The sequence below is a fragment of the Symphalangus syndactylus genome, chromosome 17, assembly GCF_028878055.3.
Source record: "Symphalangus syndactylus isolate Jambi chromosome 17, NHGRI_mSymSyn1-v2.1_pri, whole genome shotgun sequence".
Taxonomy (NCBI): domain Eukaryota; kingdom Metazoa; phylum Chordata; class Mammalia; order Primates; family Hylobatidae; genus Symphalangus; species Symphalangus syndactylus.
Window position 1 is genome coordinate 58,475,273 of NC_072439.2, and position 22,513 is coordinate 58,497,785.

The window sequence follows — 22,513 nt, forward strand, 5'->3', positions numbered from 1 at the left end:
AAAAACCCAAATGAAAGTTTTGTAATTTCAATCAATAATGCAATTAAGCTTATCTAACAGAGTGAGGCAAAAAATGGAGAAATCATTTGAGTCCTGTCTGCCAGTGGGGTGGGGCTGTGCCTGTGCTTGCCTCTGGTATGCCCAGATGAGAAGAGCACAGGGCTGCAGGCAGTCATCTGTGAAAGTGCAGTGTACATGGCTGAATGACCCTCCAGGGGCCAACGCACTGAGGATGACTGTGCAGACATTCATAGGAATGCCTTAAGGGCCTCAGATGGACGAAGAAGAAATAAAGTCTCAGTTCTTTTCAGGCCTATTGAGTATGAATGAATCAGAAACCTTCCACAGTAAGCCAACAGAAAACCCAGCTCAATGCAAGTCAAAACATCAGCTCTAGCAAAAACACAAATTTCTAGGCCCACATGAAGAGTTTCTAGGCTCACCTGGACAGTGGACCCATATGGGTTTATCTGGGGAGCAAACTATTAATTCTGCGAGCTGCAGGTTGGTTCTATTGTCAAGCTGTCCTGAAATTGGCAAGAGGGCTGCAGAGGCTTCATGCCTCACATCCCATTGGCTCCGGTTGGTTTATGTATCCATCCCTGAGCCAATCATCAAAGACTTCAATCTCTCAAGACCCACCCTGACACTGGGGAAGGGTACTTTAAATCCACCCAAACTGCATTCTGGGAGTAGGGAAGTGAGTCATTCTCAAAAGAAAATTAAAGAACTCTTACCTAAAGAGGGGAAATAGTGGCTGAGGTAATAAGCAGATGACCACCATGAATAGTTAAGAAGAAAATATATGCTTGAATCTGGGATGCCTTCCCCCACTTATTTTAGCTTATCTGAGCCCCTTCTATGTCATTGGTAGCCATAGTTGAAAATTGAAATTCTCCCAGCTTTTTCTATGGCGTGAGATATGCTCAGAGTTTTGTGAGTTAATTCAATTTGCCTAATTGACACAATTTTCCATTGCAGGGTAAATATACAGCTTTGCCTTTTTAATATATTCTCTCCTTCCTATGTTTTTAATAATCTCAAAGGATTAGTGAGACCTAAGGCTCATTTACAAATAAAAGCTTCGTCCTAACACCTGGATGATGGAAATATGCAAAGAAGGACCTCCATGAGAGAGAAGCAGAAAATACCATCAATACTCATTTCATATCTGACAACTAATTACAATTAGAGGAAAAAGAGGCTACCAACACATAATTATAGGAAATGGGTGATGAGGTAATGAGCAATGGCTAAATTGGAGCTGACAGTCTAACCATGGGGATTTCTTTAGCTGAAAAGAAGGAAACAGGACCTGATTTGGTTCTGTGGCTGGAATTAGCTTCATTTATCTTCATAGTGTCTTACTTTGCCTCCCTTCCCATATCTCCACCTTATGCTTGACAATAGCATTTCCTTTGGCCCTTGCTGAGCTGTTTCTTTTGGCAGCAACGGCTGTAACTGCTCTCTGAAGAATAGAGGACACAGGACTGGTCCTGAGACATGTTGCTACAGGTGACGTTCTGTCTGACTTCGTTACCTACCCCCGCCATTCTCAGGGCAAAAGAGAGGAGCACAGCAGACCCCTCCTTTTCAGTGCCTTCCAGGGAGGACTGATTGGCTCTCCTGGCCCTGCTGATGGATTTGCTGCTTCGGATGTTGCCTACGTCTCAGTTTGTGAACTCTTAGACACTGCGACTGACTTGGTCATCCCTGTAAAGCACGGCCAGGCACTTTTTCTGTCATTTTTTCATGTGTTCATGGATTTCACAAAGATGCAGTAGACGCTGTGCTGGGGAGACAGGGAGAAACAACGCACAGGTGCCTGCCCTCACAGAGCCTATCTAGGGGGTGGAGGAGACATGGTTCTCAAGATGAATCAGATCCTTGGGCTATGTGCCCCTAAAGGACACCCTGCATTTTTTACTTGTGTTTGATGGTGATTAATTTTTTAGCCTGACTTATTTCCTGCCGGATTGTCAGTTCAGAACATACGACTAGAACAGAGAAAAAGGTTCTCAATATGCACTCATTTATGGAATGACGAATGAATGAATGCAGCACCACACAGTCAGTACTCTGAAGGAAATATAAAGCGTCATGGAAACACGTACAAGGGCCGCCTAAGCTAGGGTTAAGGGAGGTCAGGAAAGGCTTCCTGGAGGAAGAGTAGTAAAGGATAGATTGGGAAGGAGCCAGGTCAGGGAGAACACAAGGAAAAGAACAATTGAACAAGAACGTGATAGAAGTAGAGAGGCAGAGAGATAGAGGTACAAGACATAGAAATGGCCCAGGTGAGGAAGTGACCACCTCTTTTGGGGGAGTAGGGGAAAGTGCTGCTGGAAGCCACCTGATGTTGAAGGATGACTAGCAATCTGTCAGCTTGTCAAGGGAAAGAAAGCCACAGGCATAGCTTGTTAAATTTTCTATTTACTCCTCACTTGGGTTTGGCTTGATTGTTGCTTTCCTGAACATTCAAGTCTGGGCTAGAGGCTTCCTACAAGTTCCCATCACGATCCCTCTTATCAATATGTTGCCCTGTGGTTGTATTTATTTTTGTATCTGCCTGCCTTACCACTGGATTGAGAGTTCTAGGAAAAAGAGACCATTACTATCATTTGCCATTTTGACACTCCCATCTGGCATGGCTCTGGGGGAACATTGGGGGTTTAATATTTTCTAAGTGAATTAATACATACAGTTCAGGAAGAGGAGAAGCTTGGAAGCCTCAATTAGCATGGCCTGGAGAAGGAGCCATGTGGGAGAGAAAAATGATAAAAGATGACCTCAGAAAGATAATGAAAAGCACTAAAGCCATGTCACAAAGCTTGGTGTTTATCTGTTGTGTGACTGGGAATCATGGAAACATTTAACTCCAAGGGTTACTTGGCCAGATACATTTTAGTCAGCTCATCCTGGTCACAGTGCAGATGGCAAGGTGGTGAGGGTTGAGAATAGAGGCAGGGAGACAGGCTCAATGACTCGAGTATTCTCACTTTTACAGAAGATTAAATGTATCAATACAACAATTGCCCACTCACTGTAAGCCAAGCTCATCATACTGTGAGCATATACAGACAGCCCATACAGAAGGTATATCAGGGCAGTAAGGTAAATGAGGCTTGACCAAATTGGCAAAAGCAGGTAGAGAAAATACAAAAGGAAATACATTTAAAAGCATAAAATATCAGAAAAAGATCTCTAATATAGGTGTTAACATAATAAACTACAAAGTTTCTGAGATTGGGTGGGAAAAAAAATGCTGGTTCCTAGATATTTTCTGTAAGGAAAAGGTCACAGATAAATAGAAAATAAATAAATGGGCAAATAGACAAATCAAAGAAGAAAAGGAAACCAAAATTGAGATGTAAAATTAATATGAAATAAACTAGAATTCAAGGCAAAGAAACAACATAGTAATGAGAGGTGATAACTGGTGGAGTCCCTGAAAAAGAGGAAGGAGATGGGATCCATAGGATAAGTGGAAAAATAAGCATTGAATAGAAAGGACACCCTTCCACAGTGGCAGGAAGAAAGGAGAAGACGGTACTGTTTTAATTTATGTTCTCTTTGAAGCAGGCTCTGAAACGAGGATTTGAAGGCAGGTAGTTTGATGATTTTTTGAGATGTGAGATTGGAAAGGGAAGGTGATAAAGGGCATATAATCGAGTCAGTGCTAGTTTGGGTAACTGAAGCTGGAATTCCCCTGGGGCTCTGGAGCCAGTGTGGAATGCACAGCTACCTGAGAGTGAGGGCGATGGGGTGTTTCCATACCAGAGAGAGTCGTCAAGCACCTGGAAGCCCCAGGGAAAATGGGAAGGGCACCAGTTGTGTCTGCTGTGGGTCAGAGAGTAGATATAACAAGAAGTAGAGAGGGTTATAGTTTGTCTTCTTTTATTTTTGTGAAGCAGGAGGCACTGTTACCTGCTGAGGTTAAAGGAAGAGGAGGTAGGACCTGAGGTTGAGAAAAGTGGGGCAGGTTTGAAATGCACACATTGGAGAAAACTGACTAGAAAACAGAGGACTGTTGGGGGTCTATGAGGGACTAGACACAAATAATTTACACTATGTCAGTCTCTATAGTTTGTTATTTTCCCCAGCACAGCTCAGCACCTTGGTTATAGGTGATAAGCAGCCAGACAGTCAGATTTATAAGGATATGGGTTTTTGTCAGGCAGGTGCAATGAAAGGACAGTGAATCAATGGACTTGAGAATAAAGCAAGAGAACCTTCTAAATGGTGAACCACATCGTCTAGCCACCCTGACCCTCCTCGATAAGGAAGGAATTGAAGACAGACATTAGATAGAAAAGAAGGGAAAGAGTTTGAAGTCAGAGTATGTGGGGAGAATATACAAAATCTGCAAGAGTGAGATTCTAGCATGTGGAAATTAATGACCAGATCTTACATATATAAATATATTTGGAATTAAATAAGGCATACCTTCACCCAAGTTCTGTTGTGTGCATGTTCAGTTCTATTTTTCATGGCAGCTTTGCTATCTTGTAGTATTTCCACCCCATCAGCATTTTCTTCTGCTCCATCTAAAAGTCAATGTCTGTCTTTTTATTTTATTTTAGTTCCAGGGTATAATATGTGCAGGATGTGCAAGTTTGTTATACAGGTACATGCGTGTCCGGATGGTTTGCTGCACCTATCAACTCATCATCTAAGTATTAAACCCAGCATGCATTAGCTGTTTTTCCTGATGCTCTCCCTACCCCTGCCCGCCCCCAACAGGCCCCAGTGTGTATTGTTACCCTCCCTGTATCCATGTATTCTCATTGTTCAACACCTACTTATGAGTGAGAACATGTGGTGTTTGGTTTTCTGTTCATGCATTAGTTTGCCGAGGATGATGGCTTCCAGCTCCATCCACATGCCTGCAAAAGACATCTCATTCCTTTTTATGGCTGCATAGTATTCCACGGTATATATGTACCAGATTTTCTTTATCCAGTCTATCATTGATGAGCATTTGGGTTGACTCTATGTCTTTGCTATTGTGAATAGTGCTGCAATGAGCATATATGTGCATGTATGTTTATAATAAAATAATTTATATTCCTTTGGGTATATACCCAGTAATGGGATTGCTGGGTCAAATGGTATTTCTGGATCTAGGTCTTTGAGGAATCGCCATACTGTCTTCTCCAATGGTTGAACTAATTTGCATGCCCACCAACAGTGTAAAAGTGTTCTGATTTCTCTGCAGCCTCACCAGCATCTGTTGTTTCTTGACTTTTTAATAATGGCCATTCTAACTGGCATGAAATGGTATCTCATTGAGCTTTGATTTGCATTTCTCTAATGATCAGTGATTTTGAGCTTTTTGCCATATGTTTGTAGGCTGCATAAATGTCTTCTTTTGAGAAGTGTCTGTTCATGTCCTTTGCCCACTTTTTAATGGGGTTGTTTATTGTTTCTTCTTGTAAATTCGTTTAAATTACTTGTAGACTCTGGATATTATACTTTTGTCAAATGGATAGATTGCAAAAATTTTCTCCCATTCTGTAGGTTGTCTGTTCACTCTGATGATAGTTTCTTTTGCTGTGCAGCTCTCTAGTTTATTTCCATTTGTCAATTTTTGTTTTTGTTGCAATTGCTTTTGATGTTTTTGTCATGAAATCTTTGCCTGTGCCATGTCGTGAATGGTAGTGCCTAGATTTTCTTCTAGGGTTTTTATAGTTTTGGGTTTTACATCAATGTCTGTCTTGCATATATTTTTTTTTAAATTGAAGTTTATACTTGAAAGTTTGTGATATCCGTAGTGTCCTAAATGCATGCAATTTCTGTAACCAGTGTAAATTTAAGAAGGATTGGTCTTTTATTCAGGGGGATTAGTGGCTGCTGTGTTGCTCTTCCAATTGACCCATTGGAACCACATGAAAATAGTGGATTTTCAATTACCTCTGCTAAGAGAAGGGAACTGTGAAATCGAAAATCTAATTGTATTTTTGTTTGTCTTTGGAATGCACTTTCTATTTCTATTTGAATCTGGGTGTCACAGGCATAACATGTCAGTGGAAAATCAAGAGTCATCTACAGTTAATAAAATATGTAGGAACAATATAATGATCTAGTACTCCATCTCAGGGTAGCATTCAGTTACGCTTTTAGATCTCCATAATAAATTAATCATTCTGCATGGCACCAGTGGGAGAAATTCCACTCTGACCCCATCAAAGTGATGCGTCCCACTTGCACCTTACTCTAGCAGGATTGGTGGCCCTTGTAATCTTGTCCCAGAAAACGAGACTGCTGATATTATTTTTTTTATTTCACACTTTAAAAAAATTCTGCTAAGCTTCTTTTGCTACAGTCATTTGCTGCCACTGGGATTTTTGCAGAAGTTTAATAGTACTGATAAAATGAAGGGCAAAGTACCAATGAGAATCTTGAAGGAATAGTCTGTAATTCTTTTTTTGGTCAGGGCGAAAGACCCTGCAAGGTATTACAATCTCCATTTTGGGGTCAAGGCCACCTTCAACCTTCCAAATTGTTCTTCATCCTCTAGGACCAGTATTTATTGTCTCTCTTCCTGTCCCTCCAAGGCTTCTCACTGTTTTGGGACCTCATAGAGTTCATTCCTACAACATCCCAACCCACTGCTTAGACAAGTTGTCATCTCGGCTGCCATTACAGTCACAGGGAGAGCTTTTAAAACATACCTGTGCCTGGGCCTTTCCTCAGACCAATCAAACCAGAATCTATTGCTTTGGAGCAATACATCAGCTTCCTAGGTGGTCCTCTTAATTGGGCCACAGTTGAAGATCACTGGCCTGGATAAGGAGCTCCAAATTCTGGCTTCCTGTGCAGCTGAAGGGTGGCCTGGCTCCCCACCTAAGTTACTTGCTCATCCAATGACTGAGTCCACTGGAGGCTTTGAGTACCTGGGAACATTTTTCTTCCCAGGCAGCTGCATCAAGCACAGCCAGAGAGCAGGGCAGATGCCACTTTTGGTGACGAATGCAAGAAGCAAGGGGCAGGTGAGGTATTTGTTTTTCACTTAGATTTCGTCCCCAGTTAAAATTCAGAATTTTGAATAACATTTGAATGTTTTAGTCTATTCATCATTCTCCATGTGTCACTTCAGAATAATCTATAATAAATAATACATTTTTCTAAGCTTTGTTAAGATGGGTATGTGGTTAGAATTGATACATTCCAGTGTCAACTGTGGCTTTCACTGTGAGTTCTGAAAAAGTCATTTATGTTGTTGTGGAACTTCTGCTACTTCATATATTATCTCTTTGGAGATAATAAGGAAAATAGCATTTAGTGAGCACCTGTTGTATGCTTGTACCAGTACTATTTGTCTAGTACTATTGTCTAGTACTATTCTAGACACTGACATATACTATTGAAATCATTGACAGTGTAGGCTGAACGGGTGTGGTGGCTCACACCTGTAATCCCAGCCCTTTGGGAGGATGAGGCAGGCAGATCTCGAGGTCAGGAATTCAAGACCAGCCTGACCAACATGGTGAAACCCCATCTCTACTAGAAGTGCAAAAATTAGTTGGGTGTGGTGGCGTGTGCCTATAGTTCCAGCTACTCAGGAGGCTGAGGCAGGAGAATTGCTTGAACCCGGGAGGCGGAGGTTGCAGTGAGCTGAGGTTGTGCCATTGCACTCCAGCCTGGGTGATAGAGCAAGACTCCATCTCAAAAAAACAAACAAACAAAAAACAAAAAACACAAAAAAAACCAGGACAGACTATGTCATCAGACTGCCTGGACTCATCCTGGCTCAGTCACTTACCAGCAAATAAACTCAAATCACTGATTGGTCGTGGGTTTTAAACAAGATAATGTCTATAAAGGGTATAGCACTGTGCTTGGAACAATGTAAATTCTCAGAAAAAAAGTGTTAATTTGCATCATTGTGATTTTTTTTTTTTTTTTTGGTTCTCACAATACTGTGAGTAGGTATCATTATCCATTTTGGAGATGAACAAGTCTCAAAATGAACTAATTATCCATGGGCATAATCAATCTCAGGCGTATTGGAAGGAAGATGAAAAACTTACCTTTCAGAATTGTTGGAAAATAAATAATTTCAGAATGTGTTACCTAGCCTGGGAGATAGTTAACCTGCAAAGCTGGACTCTGTTTTGATATTGGAGAGAGAGTGATGAACAAGACAGACAGCCCTGTCCTTGCCAAGCGGACCCTAAAATCTCCATCTGACTTTGACACTATCATGCAGTGTGCACACAGGCCTTTTGATGGCACAGTCTTCACCACAGATGTATACTCTTTCCGAGTTAATAGAAAGTTCTACTCTCTTATCATAAGCAGTCCTGAGGTTCGGGCCAATCACAAAATAATGAAAAATGGAGCATCACCAGACAAGATCTTTGCCCTCCAGGAGTGCCCTCTGGGAACATTTCCCTCGTTTCCCACAGCCAGGGCCCCTGGTGCCAGCAGGAGGAGAAATGGACACCATCAGTGCTTTAAGATGGCAAATGCAAGCTTTATTCTACCATCATAACTCCCTGGATCGATGCTGACCTCCCAGCCACCCTCCAAAATGTCCTCCCATTGTGTATTCAGGTGTGGTGGCTGGTGAGTACCCAGACCACTAACTTAAATAAAGGCCAGGAATGGATTCATTTAGATTAACTTATTTCCAAGCAATGAATGAATTAAGAAAAAAGCAACTGCAGGCAATACACAAATACATTGGACATTACTTCTCTGCTCATCACTTCTCCTCTGCTGGTTCTTGAATTCAATCACTCATGTAACATTTCGTAAGCACATCCTCTATGCCAGGTTTTATATAGTCTCTGGGGATACAGAGTTCATCCTGAGATTTGTTAATCTTGAAACTGTCTCAAGAAGGCTTGCCTTGTGTATTTGAGAACAATCCAAAATACTGTTGAGATAAAAATATAACATTTATATTCTTTGATGTCTCTAGTTACCAAAATTTCTGGATAACTTTTCATACAGCTTGTTAGGAAATGTCACTTCATTCCTGTACAATTGGGACTATGGTTATAACATCATCACCTCTATGCCAAAGCCTGGCTGGGAATACCAGCAATATTACAATGGAAACTTGTCTTCAGGCCAGGCTGCCAGGAGCTGTTCTTTGCTTCTCCTGAACCATAATTAATTTATAGTCTATCATTTCAAGGAGAATGACTCTGTAGAATTTGGACTAAGTGCAATCTCTCAAGATTTAAGATGTACCAACATTGTTTTATGATTTACTATTTCTCCATTTTCTTCTTTAACATGTTAAATTGCGTATAATTACTGCAAGGGAAGAAATAGACTTAGAAACAGACTAAGAGTCAGTGCATAAAAAGAGAATCTATGCATAGTCCTATGGGTGATGCAAAAATATCCTGTCCACTTGACACAGCTATAAATTTTCTTTAGGAAAAGGACATTACAGATTTTTTTAAGCCGAAATCATTAACAGTTGGTATCTATCAGACACAGATGAAATAAGCTAATCCTTATATGTAAATCTGTAAATCTACAGGGAAACATGAAAACTGGGTAAATTTGAGTGTAATACGGTTGGGAACTTTTTAAATCTTTGGGTTTTTGTTAAATTATCCCTTATATATTCCCCCAGTTTTAATTTTTCTGTATTTTAAAAACTTCTTAGTCAAAAAGTTCATGAATCATTTTATATTCCTCTTCGAGTTTTTATTAATGATATTTAATACTCTAAATATCATGAAGTTCATACATACCTCAGGAGGAAGAATTTGAAAGGACTGTTGCAATATATTTTTCATTCTTTTTTATAACGTATTGTCTTGTTTTCACTAAGTGAGTTTATTTGCCTTGCCATGGAATTAAAATTTATTTCCTCACAGATTCTGACAGCTCTATAAGCACACACTGTGTTTTTTATGTACAGATAGAACCAGAGTTACTCAAAATTATTGCTGTTTGGGAGAGAACAATTCACTGAACCATCAAAAAATATATCCCTGCACAAAGATAAAGATTTGACATTAGCTTTTCACAGACAAAAGAAAGCATAAAGGAGGTCACATTGACTTTCAAACTTATAGACAGTAGCATTTTTCCAGACTTCTTTTCATAGTAACTTACTGTGGAAAACCAAAAGATAAATAAAAAAGAAATGAAAATGTATATTTGAACACATACTATATTCCAGACACTATGCAAATAATTCACGGGAAAAAAAAAGAATTTTCAATCTTAATAATAGTTCCTATTTTAGAAGAAGATATTGAAAATATTTAAATTTGTTTTAAAAATCAGAAATTGCCATTTAGTCCTAGTGTCACATGGAAGGTGTCTAATTTTATTCTAACACTGTGTTATTTTATCTACATTAACTACTGGGTACATTTACTACAGGAGTTCTTCAAAAAGCAAAATTACTAAGGCATAACAATGCAAATGGTTTTAAAGGCCCTGGCAACTTTATTGTAAGAAATAATTTTAAACGTTTAAATGTCAGCAGGAGAAAATATGAGGAATTTTGACCAAGACATTTAGGACAAAATATTAAGAAAACGTAAACACTGCCTCTTTTTCATCTTCAAAATAAAGGAAGGGCTGTGACTTTGAAAACTTGTTCATGAAAGAATTTTCTAGTAACAAGAATATTTTTTAAATTTGCTTCTGATTATAAGAGTAACAATATTTATTTCAATAATGTGGGCCAAAAAACTAAAACACGCAGGGAAGAAAAAATTTATCTAAAGACTTTTTGGCTTTATTTTATTTTAAATTTCCCTATCAGGCTCAAGGTGCTAACTTAATCAGTTTGGGAGTGTCATGCCTACATCAGGAAATTTAAGGAAATTAAGCCATTAATTTAAGTTACTACATATCATGAATTATAAGATCCAAATATGGAGAGTAGGTCATTGTTTCTAGGGGTAGATTTAGTGCACTGAAATTTCATTCCTCTTTTGCCCACACAGCCTCTAGAGAGCAACGTCAATCCTTGCAGTCTGCTTTATAACACAAAACTGCCTCTTCTAAACTTCACATCCCCACCGTTCATCCTATTTCCAATGTCATTCCCTTGTCTTTAAACTGTACCAATCAGATTAATGGAGAAACAGAACAAAATGGTTCCAGACAGATATGCCCTGAAACAAATCTTAAAACAAAATGGAGCTAACAGTATTTCTTGGCACTGAAATACATAAACCTTAAATCTAAGAAAGAAAGAAAATATCAAATATCTGTACATCTCTATAAGCATCATGAGGAACTTTAATCAATCCCAGATGTTTAACCCTCAAAACCTCAAAACCTCAAGCTATGCACAGGCATTAGAAGGTCAGCCTCCAACTCCCCACAGGTTTTTCTGGGAGGCTCAGCCAGCCATCCCCATCCCAGCATTTCCTAATGAAAGACTGGGCTCCCCTCTGCCTCTGCCCTCCCAACTGCGGACAGCCTGCCCTAGGATCCCTTCAACAACAATCACATCTCATTGTTGCCCAGCTGTCTGCCCTGATCCAGAGTTCTTAAAAGTGTTTGAGGGCTAAAAGTTGAGGATGGCTCTGTGCATGAGGTTGGAGACACTGCTCCTCAGATGACAAAAAAACCTGAGATAAATCCTGATCTCAGGTTGGACTGAGAGAATCTGAGAGCAGGGAGGTGGCCCATGAGAGTGAAGGCAAACATGGAGTTCTTCATCTAGACAGCCAGTTTGGGGGCAGAGATAGGTGCAAAGCTTTTCTAAAAAATTTCATTTTTAGTTCCGGGATACATGTGCAGGATGTGCAGGTTTGTTACATATGTAAACGTGAGCCATGGTGGTTTGCTGCATCTATCAACTCATCACTTAGGTATTAAGCACCACATGCATTAGCTATTTATCCTGATACTCTCCCTCTCACCACCGCCCCCTCACCAGGCCCCAGTGTGTGTTGTTCTGCTAAACAATGGGAACACGAAGTTTATCATAAGGAACGAAGGTTAGTGGGGAAGGCATTCAGCAGAGGGAAGAACATGGTAAAGCAGGATGTTGTTACAAGCATTTAGAGCAAACACTGGGCCACACCATTTGGCTGGAGGAGAGCATAGGGGCTGGGGGGAGGTAAAGGAGCATCATCACCAGGAATCAGCATGGGGCTGTGGAGTGTCTACTAAGCAGCTGTGGCAAGCCACTTCTTACCACTCACTGTCACTTTCTTATCATTTCCTCAGGTGAGGAAAATAGATGGAATCATTCAGACCCTGTAGTTGTGATAGGGATTAGAGCTGATGTATGTAAAGCACCTAGCACCGAAGGAGCTAGAAAAGCACAGTGGATCTACATGGTGGAGGCTGAGGATGTCTTTCTCATTTGGCCATAGTTTCCTATTTTATTAGGTGCTGACATAGAAATTTTAAATAGTGGAAAGGGTTCTAAGTAATATTTAGTCCTTAAACACACACACACACACACACACACACAATTCTTTACTTGTAAATGGAGCTGCTGCTTGCACTTCACCTGCCTGAGGAGGCCCCTCTTTATTTCTCCTGGCCTTTACCACTTCCTTACCTACTTTTATTGCTATTTCAAGCTCTTTTGTAAAGGGCAGGTGTGAAAGCATCCCACCCCTCAACCCCCTTGAGGACCTGAGTGGCATTACTGGTTCTTGCAAGAAAAGGTAATGAAAGTAAAAAACAAAAGGCTAAGTTGCTATCACATTTGTCAACTCTGGCCAGATGCTCATTAGCAACAGGCTAGAAGCCAAAAATGAAAGACCAGGCTGCAGCTTCGATCCAAAAATAAGGGCCAGGCTCTGTGGAAAATACTGACAGATGCGAGCCAAGGCAAGGAAGAATGCTTTGTCTGCATCATTTGAAAAAGAACACGTCTAAGCACCCAGACACGGGTCTTCATGTAGTTTATCTTAGTGGCCACAGTAGGGTTGCTCAGAGCATTGTTTTGCCTCCAAATCACATGGGATGCTTGATAAACATACAGATGCCCCAGTTGCAGCTCATATCTGCAGAATAAGAATCTGTGTGGGGGTCCTGGGGGATTCTAATGCACCCTGAAGAGTAAGACCTATTGATCTGAGATTGGGAGTTAATGCTCGAGCTATGATGGAGGCTGGTAAGCACTTAGGAAGTTTCACTGCATTCTCCTAAAACTCCTGTGAACTAGTTACGATTATTACCATTACCATCCCATCTGGCTAGTGAGTGGTGGAGTCAGAACTCCAGCCCAGGCCTCCTGATGTCCCCATACTTACTTAGCCTTTCATTCTAGGCCTCACCAGCAGGAGGGTATCTTCATTCCATGCCCTTCAATTGGTAGAGAGTACCAAGGGCAAGAAGCCAATTCTTCACCTCCATTACCTGTCTTTACATCCCAGCGCCATCATGGGCCTTCCCCTCAGGCCAGATTTCTAAGAATTTGGTTCTGTTTGTTTTGTTTTGATTCTGCATGAAGTAAAGAAGGTTAAGGTAACTATGTAACTTACCTCTCATTGAAATAACAGCGCCCTCTCTACACCATCCCGTGATTGCCAGGGTGCAGAAGCATGTCTGCTGCATTTAAATCCCAGCTTTTAATCCACCACTTACTAGTTATTTAAACTTTGGGCATGTCATTTAACCTCTGGAAAATAGAGATGGCAGCAACTGAGTAAAAGAAGAAGAAAGGCAAGTCAGGGTGTAAAGAAAAGTATGGGCTGGATGCTGTGGCTCACGCCTGTAATACTACCACTTTGGGAGGCTGAGGTGGGCAGATCACAAGGTCAGTAGTTCAAGACCAACATGGCCAACGTGGTGAAACTTTATCTCTAATAAAAATACAAAAATTGGCTGGGCATGGTGGCACACGCCTATAATCCCAGCTACTCAGGAGGCTAAAGCAGGAGAATTGCTTGAACCTGGGAGGCAGAGGTTGCAGTGAGCCGAGTTCGTGCCACTCTACTCAGGCCTGGGCGACAGAGCAAGACTCTGTCTCTGAAACAAAAACAAAAACAAAGCACAAAGAAAGGATGAGATGCTACCAGTATGAGAAGAATCTAAACTGTGGTTCTCAACCCTGACTGCAATTAGAGTTATCTGAGGATCTTTTAAAAATACTGATGCCAGGATTCCATTCCCAGAAATTCCTATTTAATTGGGGTCTGATGAGGAATCAGGTCAGCAATACCATTTATATCCCCCCAGGATATTCAGATGCACAGTTGCGGTTAAAAACCTCTTGTTCAAGACAGTGAGGAAAACAACCAACATTCCACAAATGCTGTCTGGTTAGAGACACTTTCTTAGTAAGGGTAAGAATGCTTACTGATTGAACCAACAGTTATTACTCACCTACTCTGTGCCAGGCTCCAGTGCAATGGCTAAAATTTAAAATTTAAATTAAACTTAGTCCCTGATCTGAGGACAGTTGCAGTCTAATGAGGAAGTCACAGTCAAAAATAAACTATGTGGCTACAATATAGTGTGGTCAATATGGTAATAGCAGTTCAAAGTGGTAGGAGAAGAGTAAATGGAATGACTTCTTCTCCTTTCAAAGAAAAACCATAGAATCATGAAATAATAAAGATGAAGGAAGCTCAAGGTTCCTAATTTTGTGCATAAGGAAACAAGAAATCAAGAGGTTGGAGGTTTCTCAGAGTCACAGAGTTAATGCAAGAAAACCTAAAAAATTCTAATGATGTAGCAAGACATACTTTAACTCACCAGGGGAAGTGCTAAGAAGCTATGGCTTAGCAGCACTGGACTCTGAAGGTGGAGTTCTGGGTCCTGAAAAATAAGTAGAATTTGGACATAAAGGCATGGGGAAAGTTTAGATTTTCAGTGGAAGGCTCAGCCCATAGCTCAGAGGAGAACGTGCTCACCAGGGTAATGACCTGGAGCTTAAGGTGATGGCCAACAGCTTAGGGCTCCCTCCTCCACATCAACTCTAGTTTTGGGCTTACACCTATTTCTTGCTGGATATGCAATTTAGAGGGATGCTTCCACCTCCAGTTCCGCTCCTCTTTGGGGGTTATACTATACAACTGAGACATTGAACATGTTAATTTTGCCTGGTGTATTGCTTAATTTCAATGTGACCTAAGGTTTGAATCTCTTATCTTAAATTCTTCAGTGATGTAACAGATTAACACCTCAAAACAGATGAAATGTCTCTCAATTATGACTACATTTGGTCAGCGTTGACTATATTAAGCTGCAGTTCACATGTGCTCTGTTTACCAAACTTAAAATTATTAAATCTATATTGAAATGTGTTGAATTGGCTCTCCATTCTCCCCATACTCTGACCTTGGGTTCTCCTAGAGGTTTCACCTTCTGTCACACCCTACACATCCTTGTACACCAGTAAATACTATTGCCTCCCCTTCAAAATTTATCCAAAATTCAACCACTCCTCGCCATCCTCACTACCACGACCTTGGACCAAACCACTGTCATGTCTCACCTGGATTATGGGAACAGCCTCCTAACTGGTCCCCCATGTTTCAGCCTCGCCTCTACAGTCTATCCTTAGCACAATAGCAAAGTGTTCCTTTTAAAAGAAAGTCAGATTGTGTTACTTCTGTATTCAAAATTCTTCACGATGAGAGAAATAATTACCAGTTTTGCTCACTGTTGCATCCTGACAAACTAAGTACAATGCCTGGCACATGGTAGACTCAATAAATACTTGTTGAATGAAAAAGTGAGGAAATGTTAACTGTGGCATAATAAATATTAATATCATAATTGCATTTATATATTCTTTTCTTGATAGCTATAATAGTATATTCAAACCATAGGCAGACCAACCTGTAATATAGAACTTTATAACCTTAAGATGATTTAGACCCAAATTAAGGGACATTCTACAAAATACTTGATGAGTACTTTTAAAAGTGTCTACATCATGAAAGACAGGGAAAAACTGAGGAACTGTCACATATTGGAGTAGATTAAGAAAACATACAATTAAATGCAATGTTGGATGCTGCTTAAGATCCTGGAAGAGAAAAAAAGACAATGAAATTCCAGAAAGGCCTATCGTATTAGTACTGTACCCATCTTAATTCCCTGGTTTTGATAATTGCACTATGGTGATGTAAGATATTAAAATGATCTCATCTAAATGTCTAAATATCCTTTATACTCCAAGCAAGGCAGTCATTTAAATGATAAACATGTTTTTTGAATGAATACGCAAGAAGTAATTACCCTGATAATCACCAAAAGATAATGATGTAACCAAGATAGATGTGTGTGGGCGGGCAGTTTTCTTCTTTTTACCTTTCATCCATCATTTTTCTATGCTATGGTAGATTTACTCCAAGGAGCCTAACACAGGTTTTCAAAGCAAATATTCCTTGGTGCATAAAGGGTTTTAATCAGAAGACACAAAATAGTTCAAAGAGTTATCTGTATACTCTCCCTTCTTTTAAAAGGTTAGAAATAACTATTGTCAGTTTAGTAAAATTATCTTGTAAATAACATCCCACTAATCTGAGATTACACAGTGAAATAATTGTATGCCATCCTAGGTCTCAGGAAAGCATGTTCTCATTAGAGACAAAAATGGTTAAGAAAACTGTCACAGAGGGTTTTTGAGAATCATATTAACTAACAAGTCACCTCAGTTCTTCTGGAGTGGAGCACAGTAGAAAATAAAATCATAGAAACAGAGTTCTTCTGTCTAGAAGGCTGTTGCCCCATTCCTCTCCAGCAGGAGGGGATGTGTCCTGTCTGTGAGAGGCAACTCCTCCTCAGGGGCAGTCGGTGGACCCCACCTACACTGGGCCACCTACCCATCCCCTTGCTGGAGGCATTTCAGCCAAGGAGAAAGACTTTCCCTTGGCCTTTTTCCACAGAGGGGCATAGCTGGGTGGGTACCCAGGGATAGGGAGAAACATTTCAATCAGCTATAGACTAGAAGAACTAAAGATTATTGATGAGCATTATTCATTTTTCTATAAGTCATAATAAGGACGTTTGCTTGGTAGGAAATTATCCCAAAATTTTAAAGATTAGTAGCAGTCAACAAGGCAATGTAATTCAATTTAACCAACACTTACTGACCATGTACTAAGAACCCACTTCTATTCTAGGGCTGTGGAGATGCAAAGACGAATGAAATAAAAGTGTAGCCCTCAGACAGCTTACTCTCTAGTAAAAGATATAAACTCTATAAACAAGTAGCTAGAAAACAAATGAGTAGCAAGTGTCGAAAGGGCCAGGTAGGTAGTCATCATGAACAAAATAAGCTGAATGTAAGAATGACAAACTCCAAGAAATGGAAGCAAACACTTTATTCTTATTAAATTATGGTATAGGTATGTAATAATGTAAATATATATAATATTCGTATGCCATTTCATATTAAATTTTAAAAACTAATTGAAAAAGGAAAACAATTATTGCTATATTTTTATTTCGTAATTCATTACTGCTTTGACTTGGAATCAGAAGCCTCACATCTCTTTTTCTGTACCAAAACATGTTTCAGGCCCTGTATTTTTCACTGTGATGTACACAATGCAGCCTTCAACACTTAAGCCAGGAGCGTGGTTGGTTTTTTTCAGATTAATTTTGGAGTCGAGCTGCTCCTAAACATAGGCTCTTCCTGACGTGGATGGAATTACTACTGTAAATGGTTCTTATATCTAGAATCACCTCTTCCAAAATGTGTGTACAATCCTGGCTTTCAGCATTGTTCTACTTAGACTTCAAATAGACTTCAGTACCATTTTTGCATTACAGTTTGATAATGTCTAATCGTAGCCCAACATAGGTGCTATCAAAAAATAAGAAAGGTAAGCTAAATAATGTTATTTTGTTTTCATAAAGTTTGAAGTCTGAGGACATTTTTAGAATTTGGTTTTCAATGGCATAGTTTCAGAGAATAAATTTTACAGTATCATCTTCATTTCTGAAAACTGATCACAACGTAGGAAAGTAGATGAAATTATTCCTTTACAAATGAATTTCCCAAAAAGTTAACTTTATCTGGACTGAGAGACGCTCACAAATGAAACATTTGTGCAATGCTTTGACTGTACCTATAGAAAAATAGTCAAAAAATATAGATAAGTTGTAGAGTCAGCAAAAAGCTCAGGACTTTGGGCTAATCTTCACTGCTAAGCAGAACTAGGGCTATCCCCTGTGATGACATTAACAGTTAAAAAAATCTCTTCTGCACCACAGTGCAAGTAAGCCAGCAAATTCATTAAGCAAATGTTGACCTGATTTTGCTCAAAGACATAGAAGAATAGCCAATTAGTGGTATTAATTACTGAATCCATGGCTTCTCCCATTTTAGCTTTGTGCCCAAAGCAATTTCTGATGAATGAGGAAATTAATGGACTTATGGATAGTGTACCTACAAAATAGTGCCACCTATGGGCTGTTACTTGACAGGCCTGACGTTAACTCCACACATCCTGAGAGCTCCATCTATAGTAACACTTGGTGACTTTGACCAATGCATTCTACATCCAAATGGTCTGAGACCTTTTTCATAACACAGAGTCAGCCATTTCCTGATGTTTTGCCTTTCATGGGCTCCTGTTTCTGAAGTTCCTTGACCCCTTCAAAATTCTCACCACACCACAAATAAATATAGTTAACAGTGTGCTATTCTCTATATCTGTGTTCTCATTTGCTGCAAGAGAAAATGCCACCCATAAATTAACTTGTCCTGAAAGTTCTCAATCTTATTTTTAACATACCAAGCTACAAAGTTGCTTGTTAGACTAACATTTACAAATGCCTGTTGAGGCTCTGGACACATAATTTCTGCAGCATTCAAAACAGACTGTTTTATAAACTGTGTTGTCTGCAAAAAGGTTTTGATACCCAGGCAATTTTTTCACTTAATAAAGAACTATTTCACAGCAGCTCACTTGTTTTACTCTCATTCAAAAACAAATGCTGCCATTTCTTCAGTACATTAAATTTTCCAACACCCATCTTTTCTGTGTAACAGTCAAGTCTGATTTTTTTTTTAATGGTACCTTAAGATGTAATTTTTCTTTGCAAACATTCTTTGTTTGGATACTCTTCCCATCCACCCTCCCCCCAAAAAAAGTTATGCTCCTATTTTTTTCTTATAATAATTGTTTTTTTAGGAGATGCACAAGTTCATTTTCCTCTTCTTTTTACAGTAAGAAAAATATCAGTAAACACATGGTGGTAAAAAGCCACTACTCTTTGATTTCAGTGCTGGGAATACAACAGGAAGATGTGGAGGCTTTAATTAACTGAGAGGGCACAGTCCTCTGATTTAGGGGCTGTCTACCTGGTGAGGACATCAGCCCTTTGCTGTCAAAGGCAGCTGGAAATCAAAACATTTCAAGAAAAATCTTCTAATTGTTTAAATGTTGGCAACTTATTCAAAATTTATTAAAATACCAGGTGGATCAACACCATTCTATTCAAGCAAAACAAGGCACCCTGTGGGCTGCCCATCTGCAACCTCTGGATATGTAGAGTATAAAAGTAAAACAATTTATACCCTACTTTTATTTTAGTCCCTGAGAAGTAAGAGAAAAGGCACAATTATATCAACGTATTTCTATGGAGTATGAAATCCAAGTGCCATAATTAATTTGGAAATGGTCTTAATAAGGCAGTGTGGTGTGGTGAAAAGGATACCCTTCTTGAAGCCAGTCCATTTGGGGAATCCTGGGTATTTCACTTATCGAGTTGTTTAATTTTCGATTCCTCATCTGGAAATAAGCATAAAGTGATCTGGTAAGCTTCTTGGTATACTGTCTGGCATTTGGAAAGTGTTCCATAAATGGTAGCCAGGACTGTTATTACAAAATGCAAACTATGCGTTTTCGACCACATTTCTTTGTATGCCTCCCAAATATCACTTGTGCCCAGGCCCTACTGCTCTCACTCCTGCCATCCCTCCCTGTGCTCCCACATTTCATCTCATGGCCTGATCGTGTAGGCCCCTGCTCATCAGCACTCTCTAGAGTTTCCCACCTCCTTTCCTGGCCCGTGCTCTTTCCTCTCCCTAGAATGTCTGTCCCTTTCTTCTTCGTTCAGTTAACCCCTGTGAGACTCGACCTAGCTGTTACCTCTTCTAGGAAGTCTTCCTAGAATGCCACCACCCTCCAATCTAAATAGAGCACTCCCTTTTAACTGCCTTATGTTCACCTCAGTCATAGCATTTGTCAAGTGGTCTTATAAACCGTGAGCTCCTGTAAGACAGGAACTGGGCCAATCATCTCACGGTCCCTTACACGTGAGTGCAATGCTTTTATGTGGCATATAATTAGGAATCAAAAGAATTCATTCCCTCCTTTAGGAAGGGAAAGGAAGGGAATAAATCCTCCGTTTAGGAAGATCTGTCCATAAAGGATGAATAAATGAGGTGACTGGAGACCAGCATAGCAAGTGCCCACTCCACTTCAGCTTCCCTTCTGCTTTACGAAGTTTCAAACGTCTTTGGCTGCTGAGTGTGCATCTCTCCCCTTGCCTTCCCAAACCTTAATCCTGCTGCTGTCTCCACTCTCACCCAAACCAATGAAGATTTCCATTCTGGAATGGCAGGTCACAACAGAGAAGGCACATAAGTGTCACCTCCTGAGTCTTGTAAGTGGGCACTGGAAAGACCTCTAAGAGGGTTTCATTTGAAAAGTAATAATGAATCAAAAATACAGCCACTATTTGGAGGCAAAGAAGGGGAGAACCATAACCATAACCCAAGGTCTTACCTTCACTTTCAGAATATGTGGCTTCTTAGCTCAGTGGGAGCAAGAATGGATCTTGTACACTAGCATCCATGGTCCTATAGCAGAAGAGAAAGCATCTTCTAGGATAGGGCTGCCAATAGTATGTACAGTGGCTTTCAGTAAAGAAACGGCACCCCTTTCTCCAGAGGGATACAGACCCCTTCTGGAATACTTAGTTAGAAGAAGACAGACTAGATCACAGCCCACATGTGCCCGTCATCCAGGTACCTTTGTGAACTACCCATACAACCTATTGAGGTAGTCCCAAGGTAAGAATTTCCCTTATTATGCACAATATTAGAAAAATGATGATGAATAATATGCAAATATTTATTCTTTTCTAGGAACATGGGTGACATTTGGAGGTCAAATTTCAGATGAGGTAAGTTACCTTTGGCCTCTATCATGCTGATGAAAGAAAATGCAGAGAGAGCTGTATAGCGGGAGTCCTCTTCCTGGGACCCTGACATTCTACAGGGATAAGGTTTAATTCACAGGAAATGGTTAAATTGACTCAGAGATTATTGTGATTTTATTTTGCATGTTGTATTTTTTACATTGAGACTATTAATAGCCCTTGAAACTGTACATTATATATGCAGGTTGAACAGTCAGAGAATGAAACAATTTGGAATAAACATTAGTCACTTTATGAAAAGATTGTATTGCTATGATGTTGTTTGCTTTATCTGTTTATTTTTAGCTGCAACTAGGATGACTAATTGCTCTCAGTTTGCACAGAAGTTTCTTAATTATAGTATCGGAAGCCCACGTTGCAGAAACCCTCTCAGTCCTGGAAAAACTGAACAGTTGGTCACCTGACTTGGGTGACTTAATCTAACCTCTCTGAGCCACAGTCCATCCTATATAAAATGAGCTGCTAATGCTAACCTTGATGGTCTGTTGAAAGGATTAACACATCATGCTTGTCAGATGTTTATATAGTCGTCTGACTAGTAGGTAGCAGACACTCAATAAATGGCAGCTATGGTAATTATATTTACAATAAAATTCCTTTAGATCATCATTTGCACAGTCAAAACAGTACTTACCAAAGTGATATTTTTATCGTTTCCTTTAAGGAATACATTCATGGCATAAGTGAGGTATGCAGGCATTGAGCACCAAGAACTCCCCTGAGGGCAATGCCCTGAGTCCCTCTGATGCTTCCTTGTCTACCTGCAAGAAGAGTCAGGGATAGTGTCTCTGAGTGGGTGCACCGAGTGGGATCCAGTCCCACTCTACCATTCACTGACCTGGTTTACTAACATTTACGTGTACTAACGGTGGCCACATCAATAAAACGCTCATACCCTCTACTCAGCAGGATGGTGGTTAAGATTAATGAGATGATGCCTGTAAAGTGCTTAGTGGGGTACCTGGCCCAGAATAAGCCCTTTACAAAGGTAGTTCTTACTATCATTCCTAACGAGACACTTGGGAAACAGAGGCTTTTCTCCACAGCTCCCAAAATCACCAGTGTTATTTAGCAGATCTGAGAGAGAAGTCTTAACTGTATATTCTTGTCCGTCCTAATGCCTGTTCCCTGTATTGGGCACATGTCACCTTATAGGGCTTGCCTCATGGGGGCTCCCCAGGGATGCAGACTTTAAGCTAGAGAGTAGCATGCAGGACAGTTATTAGGAAGTGTTCTCAGGATCAGCATAGGGCAGGGAAGAAAGCAGCACTGGGCACACAGAGAACTTGGGTCATAATGCAGCCTCAACAATGACCTCAGCCGACTCCATGGGGATCTCCAAAACTGAGGTGGTTCTGCAGAGTTGTCTCAGTTTGGGACAACATAAAGGACTGGGCCTTTATGTCCTTTTACTGACCAGTCATCGGAC

The 22,513-nt window shown here is 40.1% G+C and overlaps 1 protein-coding gene and 2 long non-coding RNA genes across 9 annotated transcripts in view; 1 reads left to right on the plus strand and 2 right to left on the minus strand.

The window, feature by feature from the left end:
• The window catches only part of KCNAB1 (potassium voltage-gated channel subfamily A regulatory beta subunit 1), a 500,607-nt gene that overhangs the window by 393,267 nt on the left and 84,827 nt on the right, over positions 1-22,513 (plus strand). For all 6 annotated transcript variants that reach the window (XM_063620303.1, XM_063620301.1, XM_063620298.1 and 3 more), the window contains exon 3: positions 21,011-21,048. In XM_063620303.1, coding sequence (XP_063476373.1) covers positions 21,011-21,048 — 38 coding nt within the window. The remainder of the gene's footprint in view (positions 1-21,010; positions 21,049-22,513) is intronic.
• Positions 9,811-15,644, minus strand: LOC134733293 (uncharacterized). The gene is made up of 3 exons (XR_010116781.1): positions 15,395-15,644; positions 14,653-14,715; positions 9,811-10,082 (listed from the first exon to the last, which is right to left on the minus strand). It is a non-coding gene; the product is annotated as an uncharacterized lncRNA (long non-coding RNA).
• On the minus strand, positions 19,069-22,489 carry LOC134732913 (uncharacterized). 2 transcript variants are annotated; one of them, XR_010116470.1, is made up of 4 exons: positions 22,233-22,489; positions 21,719-21,845; positions 20,649-20,722; positions 19,069-19,649 (listed from the first exon to the last, which is right to left on the minus strand). It is a non-coding gene; the product is annotated as an uncharacterized lncRNA (long non-coding RNA). The 2 variants fall into 2 exon arrangements; XR_010116469.1 differs by having other exon boundaries at positions 21,719-22,489.